We start from the raw sequence: 15,121 nt of genomic DNA, 5'->3' as shown, positions 1-15,121 counted from the left end.
GTAGGCTTTCGAGCCTATACAGCTTGGAGTAAGACAACATGCATGAAGAGGATGATGTGGACAAAATACTCATTTGCCTAATAATTCTGCACTCCCTGTACACCCTGTACCGGGGCAGGTCCACCACAGGCGAATCAGATCTGGGTGTTTGTCCCTAACATCTTGGCGCACAGCTGGGGTCTTTCCTCCTCATCCACAGCCACTAAGCAATCCCTGGAATCACCTTGAAGGTGGTGGCATAGGGTTTGGCTGTGCATCTCCAAGTGTTTAATAACCAAGTGTTTAATAAGTTTAACTATGGAATGCTAAACTGTTGCTATCCAGCCTCAATGCTCTGCATCTGATTTCAGCTGAGTGTGTCACAGCTTTTTCCCATGGTACTTTTAGTTCTATAAAGTAGACAATACAGAGAGTGGTGGACCAAAGTACCAGATCTGGTCTTTGGGCAGAAGCAACTATTTCTGATGGGATTATAAGCTGTTGACCTGTATCAAAGAACATTTTCTAGTAACAACCTCCTTCAAAAGTCTTCCTGGTCAGTGATGGAGGGTATTTTTGTCATTGTTCTTGAAGTGGCAGTGGTGCTGCTCTTTTGGCATTGATAGACAGAGACTTCAGCACCTGGTTGTGTCTCTAAGTATACCTGCCTTGACAAAGGCTCACTTTAATTAAAGTCATGATGTGCCTGAGTGCGTTTCCAGTTGATTGTCCCTTTATTCAATATTTCCCACTTCATCCACTTTTGCTGTTGGGCTTCTAAGATTAGCAAATTTGGAGCCACCTCCTGCCACTGGAGTTCTAAAACTACCAGCTTTCGCCATTTTCCTTTGTTCCACAAGGGTCTATCTGGAAACAGGCCCACTCCTACTCTTCTTTGCTGAATGTAGCTCCCAATCTTAGAAGGATGGAGTGCTGATTTAGCCTGTAGTACAGTTTCTGTTGGTGTCCATTTCCAACATGTTGTTAATACTGGCATGACGGGTCTTATGGTTGTGTCTCAAGACTATGAGAAGGTCAACTCCAGTCTTGTCTTGAAGCCTAGTTTGAAAGAGCTTGTTGGCTTTTTCTACATGTACCACAAGTGAGAAAGTCAACTTTTCAAGAATCTTACCGACGGTCCTTCTACTGTCTTTCTAACTCCAGGGCCATTCCACACTTCAACCATCACAGGACTCCAGCACACTATTAACATGGATGGCAGAGACGAATTCACAGAGGACAGTGAATGCTGCAGCAACAACTCCCAGGAAGTCCAAGGGCAGGATAGCTTCTCAGGTACAGGATGGAGGGAAGGGTCAGGGAAGGACTGTTGGACTCTGTAGGAATGTCCTTGGAATGAGGGGTGTTAGTGAGAATAAGCCCTGCCCTGTGTTTTGTTGTCTGTCCGTATTGATAGGGCTGTGTTTGCCTCCATAGAAGACAGCGATAGTGACCCAGAAAACCACGGCGAAGACTCGTCCTCCAACACCTCTGCTGACGACCACATGACCACCAAGAGAACACAGTGTCTCCTACAAGGAGCAGGAGTCAAAGAGGTGAGAGGGCTGCTAATTTAGACACCTTCACTCCAGTGTTTGTTATGATGGTGCTTTGAATGGCAATAATGTTTATTTCATTCTAACAAATACAAAAAAGGAACACGCACAAAGGTTGTGGTAAGGTTCTCATAACTGGGAAAATAATTTTATCTATTTCTCACTGTGTACGTCTTTGAAAACAACTTCTTAGCACATCATCAATTAGTTTGAACACAACTTATGCATTACACTAGAAGAGACCATACTGGTAACGTTGTGGTGTGGAATAAACACACAAACAAAACACGACAGAGATTTAAAAAAAAAATGAGGACAAGTATCTGCCCTGCATCTGTTTGATTATGAAATATGTGGTTTATAAACGAGTTGGTAGGCGTGAAAAGAATTTATCAACTCTCATCCATCAGTCGTGCATGAAAAACAAGTCAATGTGAACCGTAATTTGCATCTAGATGCCCACCCTGTCATCTGCTCCAGTTTTATGATGTTTAATTAGGTTCATGCATCTGTGAATTTAAAGCTAATGTGCTGTGCTAGAGAATATTGCAGATATTTCTCCTGAGATAACCGGAAAGGAAGTAGTGATATTTCACCAAAATCTTTCTATTTGTATGCAAAATAACAATTAACATAATAAACTTTTGACATTGTTGTTTTATTACTTTGAAAAGATAAAAGTGAAAATGATAAATAATCAGTTAAAAGACATCACTAATATAGTAAAAGTGGGAAAAAAAAGTAGTGGGCTACCTACTTAGTACATCTACAGGAGCCATGGAAACCCATGCCATGAAACCACATCCAGTTACTGAATCAGCAGAGCGTTGGTGAATTTTATGCACTGCTCTGTAACTTTACATGAACTGTCACATTCACAGATGAGTTGCTGTGGTTCCTAAAAGCTTCCACTTTGCAATAATACAGCTTACAGCTGATCATGACTGTTTGTGAGGGAAGAAATTTCATGAACTGACTTGTCCTCGCAACGCTGGCGTCATTTTACAGCAACACACATGAATTCAGAGAGCAAACCATTTTTTCACAAATGTTTGTAAAGGCAGACCATATGGCTGTTTGATTTTTTTAGACCTGTGCAATGGTTCGAGAACACCTGGATTCAAAGATGAAGAGGTCTGGCCCAATATTTTTATTCAAAAGTGCCCTTTGAGTTATTAGACACCCCCAGGTCCAACCAATATGTTTTCTGCCTGCACCTTCTGTTTGAAAATGTTCTGTGAGTCACATCTGTCTCAGCACACAGTGTGATGTCACTGTCAGTGAGTCACCGGGACTTGTGGGAATTTTGCTCAGTCATACACTCAACACGTCTTCATCCACTTGTGAAAATGTTTCAGACCAAAACAAGGCCTCTTTTACGTTTTAACTGCCATCATACAAATTGGAAATTTTAATTTAATAAATAACTCAGAATTCAGATTTGTGATTTACAACTGTAAGATGTAGGTGTAAAATCATTTGAATGTGGTGTTAATGTGCTTCTGAAACGAGTTTAAATGGTTTTTGACTTTCCTCAGGAGAGCGAGGAAGGGGGAGAGCACAGCAACAACTTTGTTTGTCCTCTCTGCCCGCTGGATTTCAGCAGCCCAGATAAGCTCATCTCCCATGTCTACCAGGTGAGAATAACATCGTCTCAACTGCCCCGATCTAGTACAGAACCAAAAAAAGAAATGCAATTTTCAAAGCCGTGTGGCAGCAGCCTATCTGCTCTGCAATCTGTCTACTTTGTCATATAGCTGCATAGTTTTGTTTTTTAAACTCTGTATGCTGTTTGCATTTATACTACCATGCATAACAACCACAGCATCAATTATAACTGTTGCAGACATGAATTTAAATATTCTAATTTTACTTTTTCATAATATTTTAAATGTATATTTCCTTTGTTATTTTTTTCTTTTGCAAACATATTGCAAACTGATAATCGCCTGCAATACAAAGTTATTATATCTTTTAAGTTTGCTGCTTTTCTCATCTCTGTTTGCTGTCTTGTAACAGCACACGACTATGATGAGCAACACCAAGAGCTATGTGTGCCCAGTGTGTGGGCGAGCCCTGAGTTCGCCCGGCTCACTTGGACGCCATCTTCTCATCCACTCCGAGGACCGCCTCTCCAACTGCGCTGTCTGTGGTGCACGCTTCACAGACACCAACAACTTTAACAGGTTGAGCTCATCTCTGCTGTAGCTCTCATCTCAGGTCTTAAATGCAGATTGAATATAGATGTTGTGATAAAATTATACTAACCGGGTCCTGAAGTTTCTGTGTTTATTTAGTGCTTATTATTTAATTATGTCATTTATCTTAAAAATTTTTAAAACAATATCTCATATGTGGTCCCTTTATGACAAGGTGAAAAGACACCACTGATTCAGAAGGATGAGCTATTTAAAATGAGGCCTTTTAATTTTTCTAGTATCTAAAAATTGATTCTGGCAGGAGTGTAATGTAGAAACATAAAAAACTGCATGCTACTTTTTTTTTTTTTTTTTTAAAGACAAACCTTTTCTTTTGTCGAACCTTTGAAAATATAAATTGAGTAAAAAGAAGTCACATTTTCTCTTTAATACATTATAATAGAATGAGAAAGAGCAATGGTTTTCCAAGTGTGGGATTAGACAGAATGCAGAGCATGAGGGATGAATAAAATTAGTACTGCAATGACAGATTTAATGGAAATAAACTTGCGTGTTGCTTAGCAACTACCATTACATTTCTAATTTAAACAGCACTGACAAGGTCAGGACGCATTGTAGAAGGAGAAGCAGTGTGAAGTGATGAAAAGGAGAGAAGAGAAAAGTCATGAAGCATTACAGTTGGCAGAAGCATTTGCTGCTAAGTTTGGAAAAATAAAACATAAATACTTGTTATTCTAAAGAGAGACAAAAAAAAGGTGTATCTTAGATGTACGTGGAAAAGCTGTTTCATGTTGTTCCAGCCAGCTACAATAAAGTAACATAACCAGCATCTGGCAACCAGTGTTTTCTGAACAGTCACCTCCTCTGAGGCTGTTAACAGCCTGTTAAACTTCTCTCCAGAGAGCTAGCCAGAGTTCATTTGACGCATGGCCCTTATTCCTCTCTGAAGCAAAAAAGTTTGGGAAACGACTAACATGGAATCAGCCATCTCTTCCCATTGCAGCAAAGTGGTTTCAAGTCCTGTAACTCATCGCAGCTTGACAGAAGCTAAATTTTACTGTTGCCTAAAATATGTGACCATACGAGCCAGGCTAACAAAAATTCAAGGCAAAAACAATGCCTGTCAGTCTGATGTATGAAGCCTTTGTTGCAGGCTGGTGGAAAAAAATCCCTGCGGGGTGAAATCTCGGATTTCAGACTGCTCTGAACACTTAGTTTCAGATAGTTTAGTGTTTTTTTCCTCCTGCTCTTGTCTCTGTGTAACGTAAGCGAGAGAGTATATCACAGATATCGTGATCTCAGGCACGCTGTGGCTGTGTGCACAGAAACCCCACCTAGCTGTTCAAAACTCAGATGAAAGTTAGTTTATAGTGACGGTGAGAGAGCTAAAAGCATTTTACTTAGACGCAGTATAAAATGAATACGTTTATTTTTAACAGGAAACAAATCTCGTCTAGGAGACCTCAAGTGAAAGGCTCTATGATCCCCACATTAAAGATTTAGACAGGAGCAAGCTTTCTATCAGGGATCTAATGCTTCCCTGGAAGAGTCCAGACCACTTAAAAAAAAAAGAAAAAAAAGGCTGTTTACCTGATTCATGTATCCTGTCGTAGGGAGAAGCTTAAAGAAGTCCTCGACACAACTAGGATGGATTTTACTGGGGGAAGGGACACCAGTTCCATGTCCCAGTCCCTCTCGAGCAGCCCCATGAGCAGCCCGGGCCCCTGCACTGACTCTTGCCATGGACCGGGCCCCAGTCCCAGTTCGTGTCAGGGTCCTTGCCTGTGTCAAGCAACTAACCCCAATCCCAACCTATGTCAAGCCCAACGTTCCTGCCAGGGGCAGGGTCATATCTCAAGCCAGTGTCAAGGCCCCAGACCATGTCATGGCCCTGGGCCAGGATCAGGACCGTGCACAGACCAGGGACCCGCATTTCCCTCACTGCCCGATAGTCTCCTCTCTGAAGGGCCATCCCTCGCCTCAATCCCTGATGCACTCAACTCCTCCTCTTCAGGCCTTCCTCCTATCCCTGATATCCTGAGCCCTATGCCAGTGTATCCTGCCGGAGTGCTGCTGGTGTGCAACAGCTGTGTGGCTTATCAGCAGCTAGTGGCGGCCCAGTCACCGATGCGAAAATGGGCTCTGCGTCGGAAGAACGAGCCCTTAGAGGCCCGACTGCAGCGTCTGGAGCGTGAGCGCACGGCAAAGAAGAACAAGCGGGCGTGTGAGACAGAAGAAGAGAGGGAGCTGAGGCGGCTGCGGGACCGCGAGGCCAAGCGCATGCAGAGGATGCAGGAAACGGAGGAGCAGCGGGCACGCAGGCTGCAGAGGGACAGGGAGGCCATGCGATTAAAGAGGGCCAACGAGACACCAGAGAAGAGGCAGGCCAGGCTGATCCGCGAGAGGGAGGCAAAGAGGATCAAGCGACGGCTGGACAAGATTGACCCTGCTCTGAGGACACAGATAGAGCACGATCCTGCAGCCATGGCTGCCCTCACAGCAGACATGAGTCTCTTCCAGTTTCCCTGCCCTATGCCTGTCCCCTCCATTGATAATGGTCTATTCATGAAGCTGCCCTAGTGGGTCCAGGCCAATCGGGTGAGGGCAGAATCCAGTTGGCTTCTCGCAGCATCATTAACCTCTGCACTGCGCCATCAGGCTGCCTGTTCACAGAGAACCATTCCTAGCTGGTTTCCTCTCAGCTCGATCTGCGTCGAACAGCTTCGCACACAAGCTGCTTTGTTAAATACAACAAAAACTTCTTCAACGTCTTTTTTTAAACAGCCTAGAAAACCTTGGGAACAGGGATGAGAATGTTTCTTATTGTATGGATGATGACATAAGAGCATGTTGTAAAGAGATTTTATCTGTTGCGTCAGTGGACTAGCAGATTTAACACAGTTCATACTCATAGGAGCAGTTACACTTCCTTTGAGGGGACAAAAAAAAAATCATTTGCACATGGACCTTCAGTGACAGGAGAGGGGACTTTGTAGCCACAGTCCCCTCTCCTTTCTGGTCCACTCCGCCAGCCCAGTGACTCTGATTTCCAGGTAGCTACACCTCTCTTCAAGCTGCTACCATGGGTCCCTGGGAAGTTCGTGTTCAGTCAAACTACTACCTCAGCTGGCGCCGTGGACGCGCCCTCTGTCCTGTGGCTTACTGCGTTCCAACTCCAAGCTTCCAAAGCTCTATATGTACTGTACACTACTACCGAGGATGCAGGTCATTTTTGTTTGTTTGCTTTACATTGTTATGTTTGTATTGATCATTCAGGCACTTTAATAGGACACACACATTCACAAGTGATTTTAAAAACAAGAGGCGTTATAGATTCTGACATAAAGTTTGAATGAATGTCCTATTGAACGTGTTCAGTGTTGAGCTACATTCCTCTTATTTCTGAGTTTTACATCTCAATGCAGTACATTTTTTGTACATTCTCTTTGCCAAGATACGACTCTCGCGTCTTTACGCTCCGAACATTTTTGCCAATGTCATTTATATTTTGACTTTCTTTTACAGAGGTTTTCTCTGGCTCTTAAAAAACAACAAAAAAGTAAAGTCATAAAGTCTGTGCTGCTGTTATTGTACTGTAAAATACATTAGTTACCTCTTATATGTTTGGGCTCATTGCATTGAGGAATATTCTATTCCTGTAAGTGGTTGCAAAGAAACAGTACACAACATGTTACCCGTTGACCTCAGAATTTGTCGCATTACTTGAATTCTGCCCTAAAAGATGCATTTGTTTTCCTCATGAGCGGGTTCCGACACCGTGGGTTTTTACCGTCATACGGGAAATCGTACATAGATAATGCAACCTCTGCTTTGTGCAATTTGTGTAGCATCCACATGTATTGTAAGGCTGCAGTACCTTCAAGATGTGTAAACAGTACCACTTAAATTATGTTTTATATCTGCAAGTCACTTTTATGGAGTCACATGACAAGTGGAAATTGTTCTAAACACTTTTTTTGTTTGTTTCCTTCATCTGTTACTGAGCACTGGGGCTAACTTCACGGCACATACAGCCCATACCAGGAGATTCATTAACCTCATTCCAGCACATATTTATGCAATATGATGTGAATATATATATATATATCTGTATTTTTTTTTCTTGTAAAAGTGTTTTGAGGTGTTTTGTTGATTTACAAAATGTTAAAATTAGAGGCCATGGTTGGATAACCCTTGTTTAATTTCCTGCCTGTTACCTCCACTTCTTGTCTTTGCTTATCCAGATGGAAACATTTAACAGTGTCAAATGAGCAGTTTCAGAAGTACTCTTTAAAGAAGAACGAGCAGCGGTTCTGTTTGAGTCACTCCTAGACGAGCCGCAACCCACCTGGCTGTTAGTTCCAGCAGGTTTAATGAAGAAAAAACAAAAGACAAAAAAATTAAAGGGAGTTTTGGTTTTATCCTCAGAGGCTTTTTTCTAGGAGTGCATCAAACCTCTATGCAACAGATGTTATTTATTAAAGGAAATTAATTCACTTTTCACTGAAACTATGCAGAATGCGACCTCAATTTTAAACAGACTTCAAAGCAAACAGTTCAGCTACTCAGGCAGTTTAACTCAGAGGGCTCAGGGCCTGGATACGGCACCCCAGCCCATAAGAATCATTTGTAGACCTGTCATGCAAACAGAAGTTTTAGGCAGTTTTGGGACTTTTAGTAGAGACATTTTTGTCTTTTTTTGAGAGATGTTTCCTCTTCCTAGTTCAGCACAAAAAGCAACAGGGTTTCACTGCCATCCTTCTCATTATACACTCTACCAAGGGCAGATCAGTGTTCTCAACAAAGGCTTCAGGTGTCGTCTCTTTCTCTCAGAATATGAATACTGGGTATTCTCAGAGGTTGCTCTTTGAAATTGCTGTGACCCTGTTTGTCCTACAACTTCACTTACTAGTTGAAAGGACGTTCTGTGGACTCTGACGCGGCGCTGTTCTTTGGCAGCAGCGCTCTCTCAGTGTGGATTAGGTAAAAACACTGCATGTCCTGAAACTGCACTCGTCCTAGAATGGTTCAACATGAGCTTGTGTTCTGTTTGTTTATGCCTGCCTGTTTTTTACAGTTTAATCGAAAAATGTTTCAAGATGTTGGCCTTTCTATATTCTATCAGGATTTTCTCTCAATGTCCATGTTTACAAAAGAAGTCTTTCTGATCAAGGCCAAATGAATGAGCTAAACTGCTAATGACAACATGCTAGTTGTGATATCAATGCATTCTGACTGGATGGCACTTTGAGGGACGCCATCCTCTGTTACTGGAATAACAGATGTACAGACCGTGACGAAACCTGGATAAGAATGTGGAAATAAACATTGAATTTATTATGTTGGTTTGGAGCATTGTTTACATTTTTTGCATTGTTTTTTTTTTTCCTACAAAGCACTGCATAAGATCAGTTCGGTTGTTTCCAAACCTTGAGCCCCTGCAGCCCATTGTCTTCATTAATCATTAACAAGGGGAAGCATTTAGGTTTCAAGAATCAAACTAAAGTAAAAGCACAATCTCACCTGCAAATTGTGTTTATACATGAATCATTAGTTCAACTTAAACTCGCTGCATTACCACCCTGGTCATTCATTGTTTTAGCTGAAGTGGCTTTGTCCTCCCAGGAGAACTTGACCCCTATTTTTAGATACACTGGGTTAATTGGCAATTCTAAATTGTCTGTAAGTGCTAATAGTTGTAAAGGTTAATAGCTTAAACTTTAAGCACAGAGTGAGATCATCACTGAGTGCCAAACTTAAAAAATGTAGGTCTACGCACGTATCCTCATAACAACTCAGGACTTTAGTGGGCACCATGCACGCTTAGACTGAAATTCATAAACATTATGGTGGACAGGGTAGTATTTGACACTGACATCAAAAGAGCCAGCTATGATATACTCCCCAAGACCATCAGGAAATGATGAAACACAAACGAGAAATGTCCTGCAAAATAACAGACATAATAAAAGGAGAAACAAATTTCAGGACCTATTGTGATATACTATGTGAGGTAACCAGTGCAAGTACCAAATGCGCTCAAATCCCAAATAACTAGATTACATAATAGGGTTACCTGTGTGCATTTTACTTTGGACAGCTGTGTACAGATGTGTATCTTCTGAATGTTTCCATTTACTGAAAGTAAATTGATACATTTTATACAATTTGGCTTATAACACATATAAAACTAAGCTAACACTGTGTAACAATGTGACATGAGCACTTTTGTTCAGCAGCTCTTATTGTATACTACTATATTTACCAGCTATACATTACAGGTCAAGATGTGACAATCAACTTGTAAAATGGGTTATTCACAAGCAGCAAAATATAAAGTAGATAAAATAACCTCCCTCTAAAGTGGGTGTAGCTTGTGTAGAACCAGTGTGCACCCACTTCTTAAAGCTGGTCATGAAAGCTGTATGCTCTGAAAAAAGAACAGTTTAAAAAAAAAAAGCCACGAGTTACCATAACATTCATGGCCATGATGGGATGAGTGCGTGTAAACCTCTGACCACAACTATGATTAAAAGCATTTTTTCACCAAAAGGACTATATATATATATTATATACCGTATAATCCTCTGAGAAGATCTTTTATATACTATTGTAGGTGTATAGAACCTACAATAAAGAAACTGAAGCCACCAGTTTCTCTAAAATAATAAATGCACAACAGGACTAAGAATCACAGCACACAAGTTGGATAATTGTTTATATTTATATTTGTATATATATTTATATATATATATTATATTGTGTTTACTTAACAAACATGATAAATGCAATGTCTCCAAGTTAGCTGTAACAATAAAAATACAATATCTTTGTGTCCTTAAAGTACATAGAATTAAAACAGCAAAACAAATCAAAACAAACAAACAAAAAAACCGCTCTAAGTAGTTCACAGAGAGGTACAAATATACAGTACAAATCTATTTTATTCAAAAAGGATACAAATAAAAACGCAACAAAATAGAGATAGTAATGCTTTGTTAAAGTCAGGTAGGTGTAGGATATTCTAAGGGAGCACTTTGGGTCGACAACTCTAAGGCTTCTGATTAAGATCAATACATATTGGTACGGCCATACGATATTAAAACTCACTATACAAAGTTCATACAACCTGGATTATACTTGAGGATTGAATGTTACATTTTACATAATTGCATATATTTTGCAGATTTAGGCATTTAAAAAGATGCTGTTTTTTGTTTTGTTTTTAGTTATGCGTCACATAAAAAGCAGTGTCACCGTGTGCAGAAGGGAAAAAAAAAATAGTACAAAGTCATATCTGAAAATACACAGACTTTTTAAAACTTTTAACCGTTCTCATTTCTCCTGATTTAATTCGACATCAGCGGCACCAAAACCGTCCTAAATTCACCTTTGCAATACTGGATCAACAGGAAGTAGTTCACATAGAAATCCCATCGAGCAACGCCACAAAACATTGAAGAGGAAAAAAAAAATAGTCACATTACCACCGATAGAAAAGTTTTGGCTTTATGCAGCCTTTCTCGCTTATCCAAACCCGCCTCTGCTGTTCAGACTGTCAGAGCACAAAACACCAAACACCACCCATTAATTTCTAAGGAGGAAAGAAAAAAAAAAAACCTACAAATTCTGTGCAACAACAATAAAAACAACTGTGCATCTGTCTATGCATGTGAGGAATTAATAGATTGCCCTCCTTTTGCTGTCTTGTGTACAAAAAAGTGCAGAGAAAAGCCTCCTTTCCATTCCCACATACTGGAAAAAAAAAAAAAAAGGATCTGAATGTTAAATATGAGCCTAAAGAATCTATTAAAAACGGAATAAGAAATGTGTTTAAAAAGAAAAATGAAACCAAACCAAAACGTTGCAGAGTTCATGTCCCAAAGAAAGCCCACAGTCAACCTTTGAGACATCTAAATATGAATGTTTGTCATTTCTGATTCACTCTTATTCAACCTGAAACTGGGACGCTGAGCCTACCTGGAGCATCGTTTCAATTTCACATATTGTACAAAGCAGAATTTAAGGCATTAACGACAAGCATCATCGAAGCTATCTATACAAAAAATACAGCTATCTACAGAAACGCACAACCTGTGATTTCTCCGTGATTTTTTTGTGTGCTTTACATTTTGAAACTCTTCAAACTACCAACAGATTTCAAACACTGTAAAGGAGGACATTTAGTGCAATTACTTACAGCAACAGACGATCAGTGATGTGGATCATTAGACATCTTTATTTGAGTGGATACTTCCCAAAAGCAGAGGGGGAAAAGAAAAAAGTCACAGGTGGCACTGCTCGCACCATTTAAATGTCGTCAATTGAATCCTGACCTTACACATAATGCAGAAGCAGCAATCGCGCCATGGTAATGCAGGACGAATGCATTGCTATTTGGCAAAGTGTGTGGCGTCGCAGGACAATAAACATCGATGAGAATCACTGAGCATAAAATACAAAGTGGTAAAGCAAAACACTGCTTAGATTCCTATTAGAAGAGTAATTTAAAGCAAAAATCAGCGTGGAACGACTGCATCCGCCGACCTGCCCCGCTGCTTCAGAGTTAAGACAATGAAGGGTACAATACTGAGGTTACTGCATAGAGAAGACTACGTGAAATGTTTTCAGGTATTGTGTATATTGCTTACAGGATGAAAAACTCCAATCAGATGATCAGATATAAAAAAAAAAGAAGTCTGGGTTCACATGTTTGCTAGTTTGACTAACCTGTCCATATCAAGTTTGACAGTTATTAGTTGAAATCTTTCCTCCTGTCCACACCGGCTGTAAAAAGGTTCATTTCAGGCCTACACTGACACTTAAGTGGGGTGTGAGGGCAGCAGGCGAAACAGAGACATCCAGACTTGGCTCTCCATGGCCAGCTCTTCTGGAAGGACAGTAAGGGTTTTCCGAGTAGGACACACCTGGACCTTACCAAGAATGCAGGAGACACCTTGACCACATGTCCGAACAACCTGAACTTCGTCCTTTCAGCGTCGATGAGTAGCAGCTCTACTCTGTGCCCTTTCTAAAAACCAAACTCCTCACCCTGTCTCTAAAGGCTGAGCCCCAGCACTCTTTAGAAGACGCTCATCTCTACCGCATGCACCCACAGTCTCACTCTTTCATCATTCTCCACAACTTGACGTCTTCAGGAGTCTGACTTTCACAAATCACAATGTGTATCTCCAACAAGCATGATATGCGGGTGTTAGGATAACCATGATTTTTTTTTTTTTTAAAGAAAGAAAAGAAATACTGACATATTATTAATACACACTTGAAAATATCAAATAACTGTCTAACAGTTATAGTTACAGATTTTGTTTTCCACATCCCTACAATTGTTAATACTTTTTGGAAAGAAACTGCACACGCAATAAACTAAAGTATTATTTTTATAGATATGGCACGACTGTTACATTTTAAACGTCTAAAAGTTATTTTAATGTGCGACTTTGCCATATGACTCCTGAAGCCCAATATTACTATTCCACAACACTGCATTGAAAGACCGCTGTAGCTTTGAGAGGGAATCTTTATACAAGCAAGAATGGATAGGAGGAATAAGTAATATGTGTGCGTGAGAGAAAGAAAAATGTGAACCCATCCTTTAAAACTGCTCAGGCTCAATCTCATGACCCCTTCTATCTGCTGATAGAAGTTCAGTGAATCACGAGGATATAAGGGAAACACACAACAGTGTCTGGACCTCACAAACAAACTAGTCCATAACAGCACACATGACAATAACAACCACACAACTGATGCTGCTGTCTGAGCACGTCGAATTTAAAAGATGAAATATTCCTAAGTAACTTGCCAAAGGTAAGTCCAGATATCTATGGCAAAAGAAGTACTTTTTGATGGGAATGTCTGAATGAGGAATGTCGTCTGATTACGATTTTATGTATGGTCTAATTGCACTTATTTTTAATTACACCCTTTTTTGATTCTTTTTTTTTCTCCTGTAAGAAAGACAAAAGGAAGAAACTGCAGCATTTATGTCGGCTAATTTGTAAACAGATTTAGAAACGCAAGTCAGTTTTTTTTTCCTCTCGCCACAAAACCCCAACAACGATACTTTAAACCTATTCCCTTCATTAAAAAAATAAACTACTGTACTGTGATTCCTATTTAAAGGTCAGTATGAAATAAATGTGACATCTGCTATGTGCAACACAAGACAATCTTAGGAACCACTGGAATAAAGACAGCCTAGTATCAATGCAAAACGTACACTTTAAAAGGTAAAAAAAGAAGTTGATGATGATTGTGATTTCATTAGAGCCGGGCATCTCTTGGATGTGCACTTCAGTAAATCCATTAAAAACAATAAAAAATATCAGTGAAGTGAAAAATCCATGTTTGGACAATGACTTCTTGAGAAAGTTTCCAAAGGCTTTGTTTGTGCAGGATTGCTAAATTAATGAAAATGAGCATTAAAAAGAGTGCATCGCCTTTAAGAGTCAAGGGATGAGAGGGTGAGATCTCACACTGCACATTTATCGAGATTTACCACACCCCACAAGAAGTTCCTGGGAGAGGGCAATACGGATCAGTAAAGCCACATAGCATAAAAATAACTATTGCTTTAATCTGGTTACTGAGCAAGTCAAGTTTAGAACATCACGGCCCCACTCATATACACAAAAAACTACTACACCCTCCAACTCCGGACTCCTGGGCTGTAGGTGGCAGTGCAGCCAGCGAAGCAAAAAGGGAAACAACTTGCTGGCTCATTCCCACAGGTGGCTTTAGTGATGACCAGTGCCTCCTCCTTAATTACAAAGTTCACAAGAGAAAACTAAATTCCCCAGTCTGGTTGTGAAAGCTCTGAGGTAAAGTGAGGAGAGGAGGCCATGACTTTGGAAGGGAAATTCAAAATCATTTAACTAATGTAAAAGGTCATGCAACAAATTCCTATGAGCAAGGACTTGGTGACAGTAGTGAGAAGAAGCCTGACAATACCCAGCTGAGGGGCGTGGCCATCTGTCTCGACTAGTTTGGGTGATGAGGAAGTGAAGAGAGAAGTAAAATGATTCCCTACATGGGGGAAAGTTAATCGTGGCATGCGTGACATCGCTTATTATTTCTGTAAATCTACGTTGGGGCCATCAACCTAAATCTGAGAGTATGATGGTGAATGGCTTTTGGAGAAGGAGAAATTGATTGCTGAACAAACAAGCTGATTGATTTATCACTATTTCAGTGTAAGACAAGTGGGACATGCCACACTTGGCCTGAGACGAGATCTTTGCAGAAACGAGAGAGGGGAGAGAGTATCTCTGCTGACAGCAGAGGTTTCAGACTCCTGCAGGAGAAGCATAATGTAACATACACTGATGAAAGCATCAACAGTGCCAACATCACCAAAGGAGCTGCTGATGTCTGCAATTCTACTCTATTTTTTTTTTTTTTTTT

The 15,121-nt window shown here is 40.4% G+C and overlaps 1 protein-coding gene across 8 annotated transcripts in view; it reads left to right on the top strand.

The window, feature by feature from the left end:
* Positions 1 to 11,492, top strand: part of LOC102291450 (zinc finger protein 821) — a 21,497-nt gene extending 10,005 nt beyond the window's left edge. For 5 of the 8 annotated variants that reach the window (XM_005929570.2, XM_005929568.2, XM_005929566.3 and 2 more), the window contains exons 2-6: positions 1,144 to 1,275; positions 1,417 to 1,535; positions 3,074 to 3,172; positions 3,555 to 3,721; positions 5,308 to 11,492. In XM_005929570.2, coding sequence (XP_005929632.1) covers positions 1,144 to 1,275; positions 1,417 to 1,535; positions 3,074 to 3,172; positions 3,555 to 3,721; positions 5,308 to 6,274 — 1,484 coding nt within the window. In that variant the 3' untranslated portion in view covers positions 6,275 to 11,492. Of the gene's footprint in view, positions 1 to 6; positions 1,276 to 1,396; positions 1,536 to 3,073; positions 3,173 to 3,554; positions 3,722 to 5,307 lie in introns of those variants that run through there. The other 3 variants (XM_005929569.3, XM_042220532.1, XM_005929571.2) reach the window with 2 other exon arrangements.
* Positions 11,493 to 15,121: the final 3,629 nt, after the last annotated feature.

This window comes from Haplochromis burtoni, unplaced genomic scaffold (genome assembly GCF_018398535.1).
Source record: "Haplochromis burtoni strain Fernald_Lab_line unplaced genomic scaffold, NCSU_Asbu1 Contig_50, whole genome shotgun sequence".
Taxonomy (NCBI): Eukaryota; Metazoa; Chordata; class Actinopteri; order Cichliformes; family Cichlidae; genus Haplochromis; species Haplochromis burtoni.
The sequence above is the reverse complement of the archived record's forward strand: the minus strand, read 5'-3'. Positions and strand labels throughout refer to the sequence as shown.